At 41.5% G+C, this 18589-nt stretch overlaps 1 protein-coding gene across 5 annotated transcripts in view; it reads left to right on the forward strand.

Moving 5' to 3' along the window:
- Positions 1–18589, forward strand: part of TEC (tec protein tyrosine kinase) — a 47003-nt gene that overhangs the window by 2490 nt on the left and 25924 nt on the right. For all 5 annotated transcript variants that reach the window (XM_069014167.1, XM_069014169.1, XM_069014168.1 and 2 more), the window contains exon 2: positions 12647–12828. In XM_069014167.1, coding sequence (XP_068870268.1) covers positions 12691–12828 — 138 coding nt within the window. In that variant the 5' untranslated portion in view covers positions 12647–12690. The remainder of the gene's footprint in view (positions 1–12646; positions 12829–18589) is intronic.

Genomic DNA, 18589 nt, shown 5'->3' on the forward strand with positions numbered 1-18589 from the left:
CTCAGAGCAGAGTACAGGTTGGCATGGCAAAGAAAGCCTGAGGTGGTGGACTTTTATTATATTTCTAATTATATATGTGCTCCTGAAGGACGTCTATCATATATTTTTGTATTTGTGCTACGTATATTTTTGTTATTATATAGATGCATCTATTTGCACAGAATTACCAATACTTTGTCTAGAAAATGTCAGCAATGGTCAGTCAGTTGTTGCACTGTGGAAATTAGAGTGGTGAAGTTCATTAAATGACCTGCTGATACCCACAGCTTTTGCCATTATGGAGAATGCAAGGGAAAGACTCTCACTACACTGGCTGCATCCTGCTCCTTACTGCAGAGGATCACCCCAATTCACCCTAATTCTCCTGGCCAGGGCCTCATGCCAGCACTAGGCATTAGAGGTGTTACTGATATAATGGGACACAACTCTCCACAAACCTGTGAAATTGTACCCGTGTTTTAACAAATGGTCAGTCAGGTCTCAAAAAATGTATTTTTGTTAATGGAGGGGTTTACTTCTAGCAGCAAATCACCAGTTTGCTCTGCCAGCCCTCAGGGAGAGGAGCATTCTGTTCTGCTGTTTCTGGTCTGTTTTTCTAAAGGAAAGGGCATTAGGAAAGAAAGCGGTGTGCAAGTGAGGGACACTAGTGTTTGGGTGGACACATATGCTCTTTGTCTGGCATGGCAGAAGAGGAATTGGGGAACAGAGGCTTGTGATTGAGCACTGCCCCGTGGCCATTACAGCACTGGCAGTTCTCAGTCATCCCCTGCCCTGGCTCAGCTGCACCGGCTGTGATTCAGAGTCAGGGAAAACACCATGTGAGATAAAACCTTGAAAAACAGATAGGCAACTACTTACCCGTGTGAAGATGAGTCTCCCTGTAGAAGGTGCTTTGTGGGGAGGGCAGCAGGTTTTTGCACTTCCTGGGCATGGAGGTGGGATGAAGAGAGCCATTTCTTGCAAGTAGTGTGAAGTGGCCACTGTGTTCATATGGGGTCATGAAATCTTGGGAAGAATTATAGAAGTCTCCTGAGAGTAGGTCTGTCCATCATGGGCAGGGTTTACCTTTCTTAGGAAGAATGACATCACCTAGAAGTTGTCTTTGGTTTTGGCAACACCCAAACATTTAGGAGGAAAATGACATTGCTGAAAAGACACCTCTTGTTTGCATGACCTGTGTTCTGGGCAGTTCAGTAAAGCTCACGCTTAGCGTGGCGTGGTCCTGCCTTTGTACTGTGGGCAGGAGATGTGGTTTTCAGGAGCCTGCTGTGGAGAGCAGAGTTGCTCTGGGAGAGTCTGAGTCTGGCTGACAGCTGATGGATAAGAGCTGTTCCCCCTCTGCTGAGGCCAGCTGTGAGACTCAGCTTTTGGTGACGGGAAGGAGAAGTGTTTGGCCATGTTTGCAGTCACAGCTCCTCTTCTGAGCCAAAGCACCAGGCTGCCAGCTGGGCTACTCTGTTTCAGCTCTTCAGGTAAAAATCCTATGCAACATTAAACAAATGCAGGAAAAAGGGAAAAAAAATGTAGTGTGCTGAGGTATATGGGACCTAAGCAAAAGCTTTCTTGGCACTCCTGCTTTTCCTCATTTCCATTTCTCTTATCAGCAGATATGTGAATGGGTATCACTTTGCAACACAGAGGATATAACTTCATGTAGGCTCAAGCAGGTCACAGCTGATTTTCCTCTGAGGAGGGGTTTTGTTAAGCCTTGTGCCTATTACAAGCTGTGATTTGATTAACTTGTAAGATCTAGGCCTTGTTTTCACTTGAATGTGGGGCAGAAAAACACGGCTTCGGATAGTAAAGGAAGCAGGATTCTTCCTTACGAAAGAGGGGCTGGGCAGGACACTGGGACCCTGCCCTTCCAGTGAGTGTGCACTGTACACTAGATTGGGACAAACTCCTGACCATTTATGTTTATGATACAAAAAAAGGCTTTCTTGGTTGGTTGTTTTTTTCCCCTTCCACAGGATAGCCACAAAACTCACCATCAGACCCAGGTGATATCTACCCTTTCATTTTAGCTGAACATTGTAAATCTGTCCCAGGCAGCCCTGTGCACAAATCTTGTCAGATTTGCTGTGCTAGCTTACAGGGTAGGTGAGATAATTACAATGCATACATTAATATATTCAAGGTTGCTAGTTGTCCTGTGAATTATAGGATGTCCTATATCACGGGGCAAGTTCTATATCCTGGCAGAAAGAATAACTGTGTGTGTTTTCCCTGCCTCCCCTCCCCTATTATGAGCATGTCTTTCCAGCTGAAGTTGCAAACCACATCAATTCCCAGTGCCATGGGGGGAGGAGGAAAAGAGTGGGGACTCTCCCACCTTGGGTTGTGTGACCCAGTTCAAGGGATGTGGTCTTAACGTGCAAAGTGAGTTGAGCTGAATGGGCCTTTTTCTGTCCCATGGGAGATCCTCTAAACTGGTAATCTTAAGTATACTTTGGGATCTTTTGAAATTAAAATTTCTACCTAATCTGTATCCAGAAAAGATGCTTAAAATATTTTTTAACATAAAGAGATCTAACACTCCAATATTAAGGGTGGCTGGTTCAAAACTGCCAGTGCAACTTGAGTTCAGCTTGCTTACAAATAGTCTGTTTAGTTGTGTAGCCACATGTGGTTTTGCTTTCCCTTCAGGCAACTGTTTCATTCAGACCATGGCTGGCTGGACTCTTTCAGTTGGCTTTATCGTGGTCAACCATGAGGAGCATCTCCTCAAAGCTGCACGCTGGCATCGGTCATCCTCGGTGATCCTTGAATATAGCAGGTTTGGTTGTTGGAAGGAGATGATTTACAGCTCCAGTGTGTCAGATGAACTGTGAGGGTCTGTTTTATCAGCAGGGTGTTTGGGAGAATGACAGGGTGAAAGGCTGTGGAGTGTGAGAAGAGGGCCATCGTTCTGTGTCAAGGGCTGCAGACAGCCTCTTTGCCACCACAACAGCTTTCTCTTCCCACCAAGGCACTCTCTCCAGCCATGAAGGGGATTACAGCTTTTTGATGAAAAAAATAAAAGTCATGTGCAAGCAGCAAAACTCCCTCTATTTGGTTTAGTTACTTTTCTGGATCTCTTAAACTGAAACTAACTCTGAAAGTCAGTGTGGTGCAGGCACTCCCCATGAAAACCTGAGACCTACCCATAAAGAACTGTCTTATCTTACCTTTGCAGTGCCTTAACTTTACTACTTGTAATTTTGACCTCAATGGGACTGGGTCATGGCAGCCCAAGTTCTGATGATGTTTGACTGATTCTCTAATATCCTTGTGTCTCACCATAGATAAGCAGAGTGGAGTAAGATACCATCAACCGTTAATGGCTGCATTAGCTGATGTCTGAAAGAGTTTAAGCTGAATGGTGTTCCTTAAGACCATAAATGTCTTGTGACACTTGACAAGTGCTCTCATTCCCTGTTTTAGCTCACAACAGTTGAAACACCTCAACGTCTGTGATCTGACTTCAGGGACAGCAGAGATAACAAGCTGCTTTGCTAGAGATGCTCACTACCTTGCATTAGCCAAAAGAAAGGGAAAACATGAGACCACAGCATTGCCTCAATTGTGTTTATTTTCAGATTCAGTGGGAAACTTTTCCCCTGAATTAATATGTATATATTCACATGAGTGAAGCTGAAGTCCTTTGGTATTCTTTGCTGCTTAGGAAGCACTGTATGTGAAGAAGAAATTCTTCAAGGTCACAGCCTGGCTTTTCAGTCCTGTGTGTGGAGACTCTACTAGTAAGTGACTGAAATGCAGGTAAAAGCAAGGATTTCTTTCACTGCTTCCGTGGGTGGACAGGTGTTCAGCCGTCCCCAGGAAAGCAGGTCTACATCATACAAAACAGTTTCTTGGGAAGACAAGCACCTTAACTCCAAATGTCTCCCCTTCCTCCTTCTTCCTCCCACTTTATATACTGGGATGATGTCACATGGTCTGCAGTATCCCTTTGGTCAGCTGGGGTCACCTGTCCCGGCTGTGTCTCCTCCTAATTTCCTATGCATCCCCAGCCTCCTTGCTAACATAGCAGTACAAAAAGCAGGAAAGGCCCTGGCTCTGTGCAAACACTGGTCAGCAATAACAAAACCATCTCTATACTGTCAACACTGTGATCAACATAGTTTCAAAACACAGCCCCATATTAGCCACTGTGAAGAAAGTTAACTCTACCCCAGCCAAAATAAGCATACCTATCCAACCTAACAGGGTAAGAGAGTCTGGAATCACAAGATAAGAACGCTGACCTTGCCAACACCACTGTTTTGCCATGCATGGAAACAGTAGTACAGCACCTCAGCTGAAATGTAAATGGTTGTTCATTTTGTGTTCAATCTCTTGTGCTGGTTTTGTAGTGGAGGGGATGTATCCTGGTGAAAACAACACAGGGGAAAACTTGACAAATGGGAACTTGGATATTTTCTGTTCCCCACTCACTGCCTTGGGCTTTTCCTCATGCACGGAAGGCAGTTCTGACCTGTAACTTTAGATATATTATTTAGATAGAGATATATGTTGCTTTTTCACACCTACTGAGCTCTGTCTGTTGGGACTAGTCAGTTGCTCAGTAGGTGTGAAAAAGCAACATTTATCAAGTGACCTTATAATGCTACCTCAAAATAAAGATTTTGAGGGTAAATACATCCATTAGTCAACATGTGAGATGGGGCCAGTAGTTCATCATCTGAGTCAATTTCACAGCTTTATCTTCAGCAGAAGTTCTCGTTTATTGAAGTATTCCTTACTGTGTAACTTCCACACAGTCTAGCAGGTGGAGAACAAGTAGTTCTTTAGTAGGTGGAGAACAAGCAGTTGTTTAGGGAAAAAAGGTCTTGGAGTGTTTGGAAAGAGAAATAACTGAGGAAGTATTAGTCATTCCCTGTGTGTAAAGGCAGTCATAATTCATATGTATTTCAGTATTTTAGTTAGACCATGTCAAAAGAGTGTCTTGAATACTGAAATAAATTGAGCTTATTTTTGGTATAATATATCACATGCTTACCTGAAATTTTATAGCATTTGAGAAAGCAAGTTCAAATTGTGAAGAAAGTGAAGTAAGTTGACCCCTTTACGGTAGTAAGAAGTACCCTCAGGCACTGTTGACCTCTTTTCTTTTTATATTTTTCTTTCCCATGGATTTGATTTGTTTTTCTCAGATTTTCAGTTTTGTGTACAATAGCAATTGTCCTCCTACTTGATAGTGAGCTGTAGGATTCCTTAACAGAGTTAGGTTTCAACCTCTGATTTAATCGAGCTTTTATTTTTCCAGCCCTCTAAACCTTCAGCTTCCGGGAGAAGCAGGAAAGTCTTTTGCCCAAGCATCACGCAGTTCCTTTGCCAATCTCGTCTTTGCCTGTTTCTTTAGTCAGTGGGTGTTACTGTTTCTCTTCCCTTCTTACCGGCAGGGGATTTTTGGAAAAAAGGCTGAGGCAGGAGTCTGCTTTACTAAATGTCCACCCAGTGCCACAGCCAGTGGGGTACTGGTGGAGTAGCCTTGGTCTATGTAGAAGTGAAGCATATAGGCTCTGCTTTGCCAGCTACAAACTCCTTGCAGCATCCTGAGTCCTGGTGACGGCACCATAGAGGGCAAAAACTGCTGGATGTCATGAGAAAATTGTTTGCTATTTTCACTCTGCTTTATACGTTTAGAATAAAAATAGACCTGAGCTACGAAATCTGGACCTGGGTAAATCTGCTGTCTCCCTTTTAAGGGTTAATGTAAAATACTGATGTTTCAGGGTTTTTTTGTGCCTTCCTTTCCTGTGTCCCAAACTAATTTTCAGCTTTATTGTCTTGCAGCAAAGAACATTACAAATGATAGAGGTTTTTGATCTGAATAAACTGAAGGCAAAATAGTCAGTGCAAGTTTATAAATATTGCAAAGCTTTTGTGTGGGAGAAATAAGAAAAGCTACAAGTACTCAGCTCTAGAGGAATGAATAAAAATACAAGAAGTTGTTGAGGATAGTGAAAATTGATCAGTCCATCCTTTGTATGATATCCCATAGCGTTGCTTACTCAAACTTAGTACTAAATAATTTCAAGGAAAAAATGCCCATGTCAACATATTTTCTACATCATGGATGGTAATAATGTAATTTTTTTTTTCATAAAGCAGAGTTTTCTTTCCTAAATAATTTAGTTCTGAAGAAAGTGTCTTATAAAGCTGTGAAAGGATAACTTAGTAATGGGAGTGTACTGCTTGCAAGAAGTCCCAATAAGGAGCAATAGCTGAGCTTATAAATGATTTGAAGATGAGTACATGCCATTCTCCTAAATCATTGTTGTAAGGGGAAAATAAACTCTTCTGGTGCTCTTACCATTTTTCCTGAGCTGTTCTGTGCACTTGGGCTCCACTTCTCTTTTGCAAGCGTTGATGAGCTGATGCTCCAGTTTGGTGTGATGGACCACCTCGATGCCAGCTTGACCCTGTGTAAGAGGAACCATCACTTCTCATCACTGTTTACTTTGCTTACCCCAACTACCTAAGTTAGAATGCTAAAAGGAAACAAATTATGTATTTTCTAAAATGTAGTGAGCCTGGTTCCAAGAAATTTTGGAAAACTGATTCTGACTGTGATAAAATAGCTCCTTCTGTGTGTGTACATGAGTACCTTTCAGCTGAATAAAGGGTATTTTGCAACATCACATGGTCTCAGAATCTCCAGTCAGAGTTGTCACAGTGTTACCCCTTAGCCTGTTTACTTTTAACCCTAAATTTCATACAGGCAAATATCATACTTATTTTCTCAGTGTTTGATTATATATAAAATTAGCCAGTTATTATTTGGCTGATTTTCAATGACAAACTAAAGTTTTGCAAACCTTTGGCTATAATTTTGAAATCTATTAGAACGTAGTCCCCCCAAGTTACATTTCTCACAGTTAAAAAAAATCCAAACTTGCATATGGTAGAAGTGGTTTCTGAGAGTCTGCTGTTAAAAAAAAAAAAAAAAAAAAAGGAGGAAAAATGTAAATCTAAATATTTCTAAATATTTTTTTACCTCTCCTTTTTCTGGATATGATACATTTTGTATATCATCACAGTATTTTTTCCTGAATTTGAATTTTAAAATTATGACAGATTTTTGCTAAAGTATATTTCTTTTGTATTTGCATTTCTGTGAAATTTACCTTTTGAACAGGGATTAAAAGCAGTTGTATTTTACTTTTTGGAGTTTGAATTTGCAACCTTGATGTGGGGGAAAAAGGCAGTACAAGAGTATATTTTGCAATCCTTGCTTACACTGAGTAGTAATTATTCAAATAAGCCTGTGCTGGATACTTATGTAAATAACTGTTCACATGTAACTCAGGTCGTAGTTTCATGATAAAACAACAGAAGCTCCAGCAGAAAAAAAACAGGGTAAGGAGTTCTCCCTTTCTTGTTCCTTCTGCACTGTTTTCTGCTCTCTACCCAGAGGAGCATTGTGCTGCCTGTTCACTTACCCCTCTGCAGACATTTGCAGGGACACCGTATGAGCTTGATCAGCAAACTGCTCTGAATTAATTAAAATGAAGGAGAAGAATAATCTGAAACTTACAGATTTGAGGAAGGATTACAAGATACCACTTGGGTTTTTAAAATCAATGTTTTGATTGATACTTTCAAAAATTGAAGTACTGTATATTCTATAATTTTTTTTTTTTTTAATCCGCCGCCCTAGGAGGTACATTTTCAATGTTAAATATCCAGATCTGGAGTTGACATGGGTTTGGATTGATGTGTCCCAAACCTGAAAAAGAGCAGTTGTGCACGATGCATGCAATCAAAGTCAGAAAGCTGAGGATGCTGATTTGTTAGAGGGATTGTCTGTCTTGAATACCTGTCAGCTTAGCATTAAGACTTTGCACCGAAGGACACAAATTCCTAGTGAAATGTTACCATCATTAAGGAGGTGTTGAAACTTGGAAAACAGTTCCATCTTGGTTTTATTTTTATTCGCAGCCACAAATATTTCCTCCTAGTGTTCCTTTTGTGTTGCTGTGATAAGTGTGTTTTTCAGAATGTGGTTTTTTCTTGTGAGGCCCTCCATGGCTATGTATGATACAAAGATTTGTGTCTTAAAAAGTGACAGTTGCTTGTTACATTTGGGTCAGAGAAGCCCCGATCAGACTGGATGCACTTTCTCTTTTCTACTCCCTCGAACTTGCACTGGGAATTTCATACATTTATTCAACTTTCTGAATGTTAAAGGTGCTTACAATCCAGCCAGCTTATGGTGACTAATTGTTTCAATAAACAAACACAATCTGGGAGCTGGGAGTGGGAACCAGAAGATACGTGGGTAGTGTTGCAACACCTGAGCTTACCACATCACTTAGTGGCTCAGTTTTCCCCAGTGAAAACTGGGAAATGTGGCATGCATATGAAGCTCTAAGTGAAAACATACTTTGTGCATGTGGACCAATATTGACTTAGAAGGCTTATCTGAACAGTTGTTTTCATTTGTTTTGAGGAAGGTGTATGGTGACTTCATGACTATACAGGTTAATACTTGTGTAATGTGAAGAAGGGAAACTCAAGCTGATGCAGATGTTTTGATACTTAAAGTTGAGAATGTTTTCCTACCCTGAGAAAAGCTGAGAATCTTTAGCTCTTTCTGATTTCTGCCATAATTCTGAGTCTTCAGCATCTCTGCAAATTAGATCTTACTTGTTATCGTGTAACTAAGGTTGGCAGGGAATAGAGCAATTCCTTGGCACGAGTCATATTGTGAACAGTTTATATTGGGTGTCAGCCCAAAACTCCCACAGCTGTTTATAACACGATAACAGTGTGTCATGCAAACAGCTTCATGTTCTGAGGGATGGTCTGGGAACAATGGAGTATTTGGGGGGAAGTGGGCGGAGGGAAAATGTGCAGAAAATGTCTAAAACTGTACTGAAGAAAAGTAGTGACATACGGGTTTGGTAAGAGGTAAGCATGGCTGTTACAGGGGCTTCTTAATGAAGTATTGCAATTTTGAAAAATAACTTTCAGAATATAGGCGAGGGTTCAGTTATCCTGAGCCTTATTTATCAAAACAGAAACGTGTCTAGAGCCACTGACTTGGAAATAACCCCAAATAAAACAGGTTTCTGTGACCAAATGCAGATTCAAAGGCTGATCTTGTGACCTGGGAAACTGGTTCTAATCTGCTGAAATCTTCATAGCAGAGATAATTCAGTGTAGCAACCAGGTGCAGACATTGGCCAGTTACATTACTGATGTTTTTATTTTTTAACCCTGATTTTGTCAAAAGAATATTTTTGGTTCATGTGTCATGTTAATGTAACCTGGTAGAGAAATGAAATATATTAGCATTATCAGTATTGAGATTTGAAATCATAGTTAACTTTGAATCCTTCTTGCCCTCTCTAATGGAGCACTCTAGGGATCTCTGAGTTCACCATTTATAAGATGGATAATAGTTATGTTTTAAGTACAAGCAGAGAATTTTTACAATTGAGAACAGTAGAATTGTTCTGAGTGGGAGAGCCTGTGATGGGAACCCTTAAAGTTTTGTGTGCATTAAGCTGGTCTGAAAGTTAATACTGACTTTTAGTTTTTTGAGCAATGTTTGTATTTTCAGTTTATGGTAGTATTCTTCCTTCTGCAATTACCTTTAAGATTGCCAATTTATTTTTAGAAGGGCAATAAATCAGAATTGGGCAGCTTTAGTAGTTAAATAACATATCCAAGACAATTACTGATTAAAAAAGATCTGCCTTCTTCCCAGAATGCAATATGACAGATGACCAATAAAATGTATGTGTGTATGCATATCAGAAGAAGAGAAATAACAAGAAGAGATTATTCATAATAATCACCATTTTCAGTCCAATTATCATCTTTTACTTATGCATCCTAGCCTGGTTTTATTTTGTAGTTCCATGTAAACCACTGAATATTTTTTTTAACATATGAGGAGGGTATTCCTGGAAAAGAAAAGGGTATTTTAAAGCAATTAACAACTCCTTCCAGCTGTTGAGATAGCAGCAGTCTGGGATATGAGAGTTCAGCTAGTCAAACCAAGGAGTGAAAGGTAGTATCAAGACTAGACTGGAAGGCAAAGGGTGTCATTTCATGTATTGTGACAGCAGTTAATTACTCACAAAATGAGACACACTAAACTAAGTTTGTTTACATTTGATTTTAATAAAAATGAAGTAGTCTAAGGCAATGTTGTGAGGAGGTTTGTGGTTTTTCAAGATTCTCTGCACAATTCTGTGAAAGGTACTGTTTTGTCCATGCTGAAATTATGTTGCCTGCAGAGAAAAATATGCAGGCCATTTACCCAGTGAATTCTGAAATACTCTTAAGTAGTAAATAGGTGCATAAAGTAAGCCCTGTGGAAAACAAATTATTTTTTTGTTCTACTCTAGGGCTTTGGGTTATCCCCTGCCCCCTCCACGCAGTTGAGAGATTGTTCATGGTCACTGGTGCTTCAGCAGATGCTGCTGTTCCTTCTTCAAGCCATGGCTTCAGCTTCTAGCCGTGCTGCTCTAGCCTGAGTTGCTTGCCAGGTCTGCACCTGCAACTTCCCCTGGCTTTGGAGCCCAGCTTCAGGCAGGGTTCAGGTGGTGCCATGGGCAGGGCTGGCAGAAAGTGAGTAAAGGGGAAGGGAGTGGGGAAAAAGATTTCTGGAACAGCTTCTCCACAGCCTCTCCCACACCTTTCATTCCTGCCTCTGTGCTGCTTCATTTAATGAGTTTGTGCAGGCAGCTGCCTGTGCTGCATGATGAAATATCTGGTTGGATCCCTTCCCTAACCTGCTTCCCAGCCCGGCAGGAGGAACACCTGCACAAGACAGGACAGTGGTGAGGGAGGAGGTCAGCTGTGTTTAAGCTGGCATCATTGCAAAGAACAGAGGGCTTGCCTGACTATGGCTCTGACGGGACCCTGGAGCCAGATTTGCAAACAAAGTAGCTGTGGGTGTATTGGTTTTTATGTACTCCTAAATCTGTCCTACAGGTACCAGTCATGGTGTAGCGCTTAAAGCAGCTTGACATTACTGAGTGACCAAAACCATCTGAATTAAATTGCTTGATTTTGATGGTCAGCATGAAGTCTTTCTAAACAGAAGTTGGAAGGCATATGCTCGGCAGTTCCTGAAAAATAAGCTTGAGTTCTTTGTTGTCAAACTGACATCTTCTAAACAACCATTTGTGTATGAAAATTTTCATTAGTAAAATTAGAGTAAATCTGCAAAATTACTTTTACTGATCCATCTTAGCTATAAGGGGTTGTAGTGAATGGGGTTACATCAGTCTGATGACTGGTCACTAGTGGAGTTCTCCAGGGCTTCATTTTAGGCCCAGTGCTCTTCAACATCCTCATAAACAACTTGGATGCAGGATTGAAAGAATACTAAATAAGTTTGCTGACAATACTAAATTGGGAGGAGCTGTTGACTTCCTCCAGGGCAGAAAGAGGCCCTGCAGAGAGACCTTAACAAATTAGGGAGATGGTTAATCACCAACCTTGTGAATTTTAACAAGGGCAAGTGCTGGATTCTGCACCTGGCCCAGGGCGACTCTGGTTGTGTGTATAGACCGGGGAATGTGGAGCTGGAAAGCAGCACTGTGGAAAGAGACCTGGGGGTCCTGGTTGATGCCAAGCTGAACATGAGTCAGCAGTGCCCTGGCAGCCAGGAGGGCCAACCATGTCCTGGGGTGCATCAGGCACAGCATCGCCAGCCGGGCAAGGGAGGGGATTGTCCCGCTCTGCTCTGCACTGGGGCAGCCTCACCTTGAATATTGTGTGCAGTTTTGGGTGCCACAATGTAAGAAAGACATTAAGCTATAGGGAAGCATCCAAAGGAGGGCTGCAAGGATGATGAAGGGTCTAGAGGGGAATCCATATGAAGAATGCCTGAGGTCACTTGTTCTGTTCAGCCTGGAGGAGACTGAGGGGAGACCTCACTGCAGTTACAACATCCTTATGAGGGGAAGAGGAGGGGCAGACACTGATCTCTTCTCTGTGGTGACAAGTGACAGGACTGGCCTGAAGTTGTGTCAGGAGAGGTTTAGGTTGGATATTAGGAAAAGGTTCTTCACTTAGAGGATGACTGGGCACTGGAACAGGTTCCCAGGGAAGTGGTCACAGCACCAAGCCTGACAGTTCAAGGAGCATTTGGACAATGCTCTCAGACAAATGGTGTGATGCTTGAGGCTGTCCTGTTCTGGGCCAGGAGTTTGACTTCAATGATCCTTGTAGGTCTCTTCCATGCAGGATATTCTATGATTCTATGATCTTCCATTTTGTATATAAAACTCTTTTGCAAATGACATGTATACATGTACAGACCTTAGCAATGAAATGTTCTATACGGGTTTGTGGTGAAGAGCAGTTGTGCACTGCTGTTTGCCTGGAGCACATTTCAGACTTCTCACCCATATTTTCTGTGACACAGGCTGCAGTGTACCTTGTTTCATCCCAGTCATGTACAGCTTTTGGCTTCCTGGGAATGTGCCAGTTCAGCCCTCAGCTGAGCAAAGCCTGGACTTTTTAGTCTAATAATTAACTTTTGTAAACTTCCAGATGCTTAGGGTGAACTGTATATTCAGGCAGTTTCATTTATAAGTAGAAGCTCTTTTTGTTACAGAAATCTCCAATTCTGTGATCCTCCAAAGATCTGATAATGTTTTGTTCCTCATCTTCACAGGAACTGATGTTCAATGGCTAGAAGAGAGCTGACAAGTGGCTGAAATGAATACGACTACTATCCTACAAGAGATTTTGATTAAAAGATCACAGCAGAAGAAGAGGACTTCTCCCTTAAACTACAAAGAGAGGCTTTTTGTACTTACAAAGTCTATGCTAACATACTACGAAGGTCGAGCGGAGGTAGGAGACACAGTTATACTACAGATTGCCTTTGTTCCTTTTTGCTTTTGTACGATACTGGCTTTTTTCCCCACTGTATGTCATACTGTCAAGAGCCGATCAGGGAAATGGTCATTGGTGGCAATGAACGTGAGATGGCGTTTCTCTTATTTATAGTGCAGGTTGACAGAGGTGTAGATAACTTACCTGGTAGTCAATGTGAATGGGTTCTCAATCAGAGCAGTAGTGCATAGCCAGGATGGCAGATAGGACATAAAACAGTGGCCATCAAAGCTGATCTCTTTCTCTCTCCAGAGATGAAAGATTGCTGCTATCATGAAGTGGGGAAAAGGTAGAAAAAGTTACAATTGCAGTTTCTTGTGACTGTGTATACTGTGAAGGCCATTACATTTGCACCTGGCAATTAACTGGATTTGAACAGGAGAAAGAACATGTGATAGGAGCAGTGCATTGCAGACCAAGTTCAGCAGAGGTGAGATCCATTAGAGTGGATCATGCAACCTGGTGATTGAAATGAAGCTGGAAGCAGTTTATCTTTGACTGCACAAGCAACTCATCCCGGTTACCACTTTCTTTGTAAATTCAGTACCTCAAGAAGTCATTAGTGTAAACTATGCAAATCTTCAGACCAACATTTTTTCAAATAAGCTCCAGACTCAGTTTCATCAAGGTCACCTGCCCCCAGAGCGTCCTGACATATCCTCAGTGCTGAGGGTGAGATTTTCCACTTAAGTGAGGCTACTTTCCATGTTTGTCACAATGCTGAGGAGGATTAAAGTGACTGCAGTAGTTCATGAAACACATTGTACACCTTGGGAAGCCATTTAACAAATAAAGCTTAATGGAGGGAACCCTGTAACCTCTTGTGTTGGCTGTCTTACCTCTGATAAAAGAGGAGGGCATAGGAGAGCTAAGGCTTGCTAAGCATGTTTCTCTGCCAGATTGTATGGTTGCACCAGAATTGAGTTCACTTACCATGCTACAAGATGGTCACAGCAGTCTGTTCTCTGAAAGTAGCTCGGACACAGTCAGGGATTAAGAACAGAATCACAGACTGAGGTTGGAGGGGGCCTCTGGAGGCCATCTGCCCCAAGCCCCTTGCTCAAGCAGGGCCACACAGAGCTGGTTGCCCAGAACCAGCTGGCTATTGAGTATCTCTGTCCAGCTGGCTGTTGAGTATCTTCACAACCTTTCTGGTCAACCTGTGCTAGTGCACAGTCACCCTCACAGTAAAAAAGACCAGCATTGTTTCCTGATGCTCAGATAGAGCCTCCTGTGTTTCAGATTGTGCCCAGTGCCTCTGGCCCTGTCCCTGGATGCTGCTGGAAGTAGCCTGGCTATGTCCTCTTTGCAGACTCTTTTCAGGCATTTTATGTCCTCCTGGATGGCAGAGTGTATCCGTCACTCCTATTTTGGTGACTCTGGCATCCTTCCAGAAAATAAAGAGATGGGGGCTAAGAGGCCCTCTGAAATACATCTTGCATGCTTATCCCATGTCAGTTTGTGTTCAGATCAAATAGAAATGTGACAACAGGTTTTGCAGGTCTAGTTGTCACCCTTTAAGAAGTTACCACTTCCAGCTTCACCTTTTCAGTTTTTCCCTTCCAGCTTTCCCTTTGCCCTGCAGGTTAATGTGCTCTGGCTAAAATGCTTTTCCAGTAGACTCACTTGTGGATCTCTCTGAGAGGGGATTTAAACTATCAATTTTATTTGCAGTGAGATTGAGCAGGGCTGCCCATAGTGCCCTCAGCTGAGGATGCAGTAACTTCTTAAAATATTTCAGCCTAAGATACAGACAGTTGGGCTGAAAATATATATTATGCCTATGTTAGGCCATCAGTTTGCTGCTGAAAAAGGCAGGTCTGTTTCATCCGTGTCCTAGCCTTCCTAGACTCCCCCATTCACTTGAAATTATTCTGGCCCTTCTTGGAATCCATATTGCTCTGAAAAAAATTGCTAATCACAGAATCACAGAATGGCCTGGGTCAGGAGGGACCTTAAAGTTCATTTAGTTCCAACCCCTCTGACCCTGGGCAGAGACACTTTCCATTACACCAGATTTCTCAGAGCTCCATCCAGCCTGGCGTAGAGCACTTCTAGGGGTGGGGCATCCACCACCTCTCTGAGCAACCTGTTCCAGTGCCTCACCATCCTCACAGTAAAGAATTGTTTCCTGAAGTATAATTTAAACCTACTCTCAGTTGGAAGCCATTCCCCCTTGTCCTGTCACTACAGGCCCTTGGAAATAGTTTTTCTCTATCTTTCTTGTAGGCTCCCTTCAGGTGCTAGAAGGCTGCAATTAGGTCTGCAGAAAGATATTTGATCTGGTTTTATTTTTGCTGGATTAGTGTTCTGCTGGGTTAGCAAGCTGCATTAGCAGGGTGCAGGATCTAACAAGTGCCAGAGGCTGTGCAGGTGGTGGTGGAGAACAGGATGCTCCAACTGTTGGCGTCAGCAGGTTGTTAGACTGGCTCAGCCATAACATGTAACTTTCCAGCCTCAAACCATTTTCATTGTTCTTCTCATTTTAGATTCTTTTAAACATTAATCAGCATTTTATTTTATTAACAATGTTGTCTGAAAATAGTGAGCTCTGATCTTAAAGGGGCTTACTGAATATTTTCGTCTCTTTGAAAAAAAACACAGCTGTAAGACTAAGATCTCTGTGACACAGTGGTAGTTATTCCTTTATGTCTCTGGACAACTTAAATGGTAAAGATGCTTGTGGGTTTAGTTATTTGTTTGGTTATTGTTTGTTTTTTTTTAAGCCAATTTTGGTGGCTATAAATGTATATTTACAATAAGACAGCTGCATACTCTGGCTGAGATAATTTATATGAAGAGAAAAAAAATTATTAGCCATCAGGATACTTCTGCCCCCTCTGAATAGTTGGGGGTTTATTGCTGAAATAAATGTGACTACTGTGTGTGCTGGTTGAATTTAAAGACATGACAGGTGAAAGGATAGGTACAGACTGATTTCATTTTGGGCTTGGCAGTATTCAAAGTCCAGGTTGGCAAGATAAGCATGGATATCCCAAGCCAAGAGGATCTCACACCCTCCTTTTAATCCCCTAACTGCAGTGGTAGCAGTCTGCCCGGGGTGGTTGAGTTCAGGCAAATGTACAATTCCCAGTTTGATTGTTGTCCAATCTGAAGTATTTTCTTGTTTTCTTCCATTTTAACTTCTACAGAAGTTCAGTAGAGAGAGTTCAAGAAAAACCCAGAGTTTGTGGACACGTGAATAATCATACCACTTCTTTTTAAAAACAAGATTAAAGTAAATCTCGTTAACCAGATTAGTCAGTACTCAAAGTGTGGGCAAGTTGGGATTATAAATAAAGTGACCGAATTAGACATTTTGTATGTCTGGTGACAGAAGTGGAACATTTATGACAACAGAAAGCAGTCAACCACAGCAAATAGTGTTCGTGTATCTAAATGCTGCTGAGAGATTTAATAGTTCTGTGCAGCCAGTAGTGGGGCATCACTTGCTCTTTGACCAGAAACTGCACGTTATAGAAGCCACTCTGTTTTTTCCTGTCCCATGTACTGACAAAGTGCCATATACATTACTTGGAGCAATAAATTTATAATAAATTATAAATTATCCTAAACATGACTACTAGCAACGGGCTAGAATTTTGTTTTAACTGGCACATAACTGGTTTAAATCTTTCTATACATGCTTTCAAGCAGATCAGGCCCCCTGTCATGGTACAACGACAGTGCATGCCTACAGCGAACCTGGAACTGCACTGCTACCACGAGAAGGAGATACATAGTTTTTTCACTTCAAGATATTGCTCTGCTGTAAGTCACTATTGATGAAGCATAGCTACAGGATCAGTGAAGAGGCTGCATTTCAAGACTGGTTTCAAAACACAAAAGCCTGAGGAAGGAGAATCCTGGTTTAGGTCACCTGTGCAAAGCTCTACCATTACAATTAATATAATGGGAAATTTACTTTGCATAGGAAGCCAATAGGACCTTGGCTTTTACTACTTAACTTCTGGGCATTATGCTGTTGGATAAAAAATGTGTAAAAGTAATCACCTTAAGGTTTGTTAAAAAGATGGATATTAAGAAGCTTGAAAATAAAAATACATCAGGAACTGACTTGCCTTAAGCATCACGGAGATAGATTTTTAATGTCAGAAAAGAGGAATACTCTGCTTAAGCTGAGATGTGTTCTGGTTTTATCTTTTTTTTCCTCAGTCATAAATTCTGAGAATTAGTAGGTGTATGCAGCTGTTGGGGAAATGGCATCATTGCACTATTGTGCAATATTGGACTAACAGTGATTATAAGCAAATAAAAAGGCTGAGCCAATGCTGTTTCTTGAAGCCTTTAATGGTTTATCAGCTGTCATTGTAATTTTCCTAATGTTGCAAAAGCGGCTATTGAAATCTGAATGTGATGTGGTCCATTTGCAATGAAGACAAAAATTCACTGTAAGGAAGATATAACTGCATTGGTCTCCAAGCAGAGTGTACTGGTCATGAATGTGTAAAAGTAGGGAAGAAGTAAAATATCTTCCTATTCTGAGTGTGGAGATGTACTATAAAGTACATCTTGCTGGTTATGCTACAGTCGGAAAGACTTAAGATATGTACAGTATTCTCAAATATGTATTGTAGCCTTACCAAGCCTGCTTTAAACACATTTATGTAGACAGTAGTAACTAGTTTGAAAGTGGGGGTGATAGGCATTTTTTCCCAAACTGGCCCTTGTTCTTGAGGACTCCTACACTATTCTTACTGGTGTCAGCTGGAGTCATGGACTGTAGCATGACTTCTCTGGATAACCTGGTTGTATAGCAAAGACAGTGTTTGTAGTGTTCTAGTGAGGAAACACGAGCATGAAATATTTTATTAGGAAATCTCCTTTCAATTTTGTGTGGTTTGAAAACTTGGCATAATATTTCAGGTGTGCTTCTTGTAATTTTCCTGAACTATTTTCTTCCAAGAAATCAAAAAATACTAGTCAGTAGCAAATTAACAATCAAATTTAAGCAATTTTGAAATTAACCAACTTGTTTTAAAATCAAATATTTCATGCAGTGATTAAAGAAAAAAAAATCTCATTTGGAATGCTTTCTGTATTTTTGACCAGCAAAAATTTAGCTGAAGTTTTAGTATGACTTTTTCCAAATTGCTAATTTCATCTTGAATGGAGTGTAGGTTTGAATTCCAAGGAGGCATTTGTGGAAATAACAGCACATATGCATGGCTCTAGGTACGTTTGGCCATTTTCTGTCAAAAGTGACCTCATATCTGGAATACTCAACTTAAAATCCCCCAGAGTTTATTTTCGAAGGATCAGTGCATTCACACTTTCATCTGTGTCTGTTTGGAAAATCAAACTTCAAGAGTTTGTCTAGGAGTCCGCCTCATCACTGAGCTTTTAAACACTTCAGTAAGTATCAGCTGGGCAATGGAAGGGAGGACTCATTTTACCAGTATGCCTGGTGGCTGGTGCCCCACAGTGCAACTGCCCCACACGCTCCTTGGCAGGGTGGCTGCAAAGAACGGCGTCATTTATTCCTCGAGTTAACCAACGGGACAGGCCACACAGAAATGGCATCCTGCTACTGCGTCCATCAGGGTTGCCCACCACGTACTTGTGGTTTATTGTCTTTCTCCTTCTGGGGCAATGAGTTTGACTGTTGTGAATTCTTTCTCCATGAATTGTGAGAAGGTGCCTCTGAACTGGGCAGTCAGATGGCCCTGGCTGGAGCAGGCTTACTGCTGCATTACAG

The sequence above is a fragment of the Aphelocoma coerulescens genome, chromosome 4 (genome assembly GCF_041296385.1).
Source record: "Aphelocoma coerulescens isolate FSJ_1873_10779 chromosome 4, UR_Acoe_1.0, whole genome shotgun sequence".
In the NCBI taxonomy this organism is placed as follows: domain Eukaryota; kingdom Metazoa; phylum Chordata; class Aves; order Passeriformes; family Corvidae; genus Aphelocoma; species Aphelocoma coerulescens.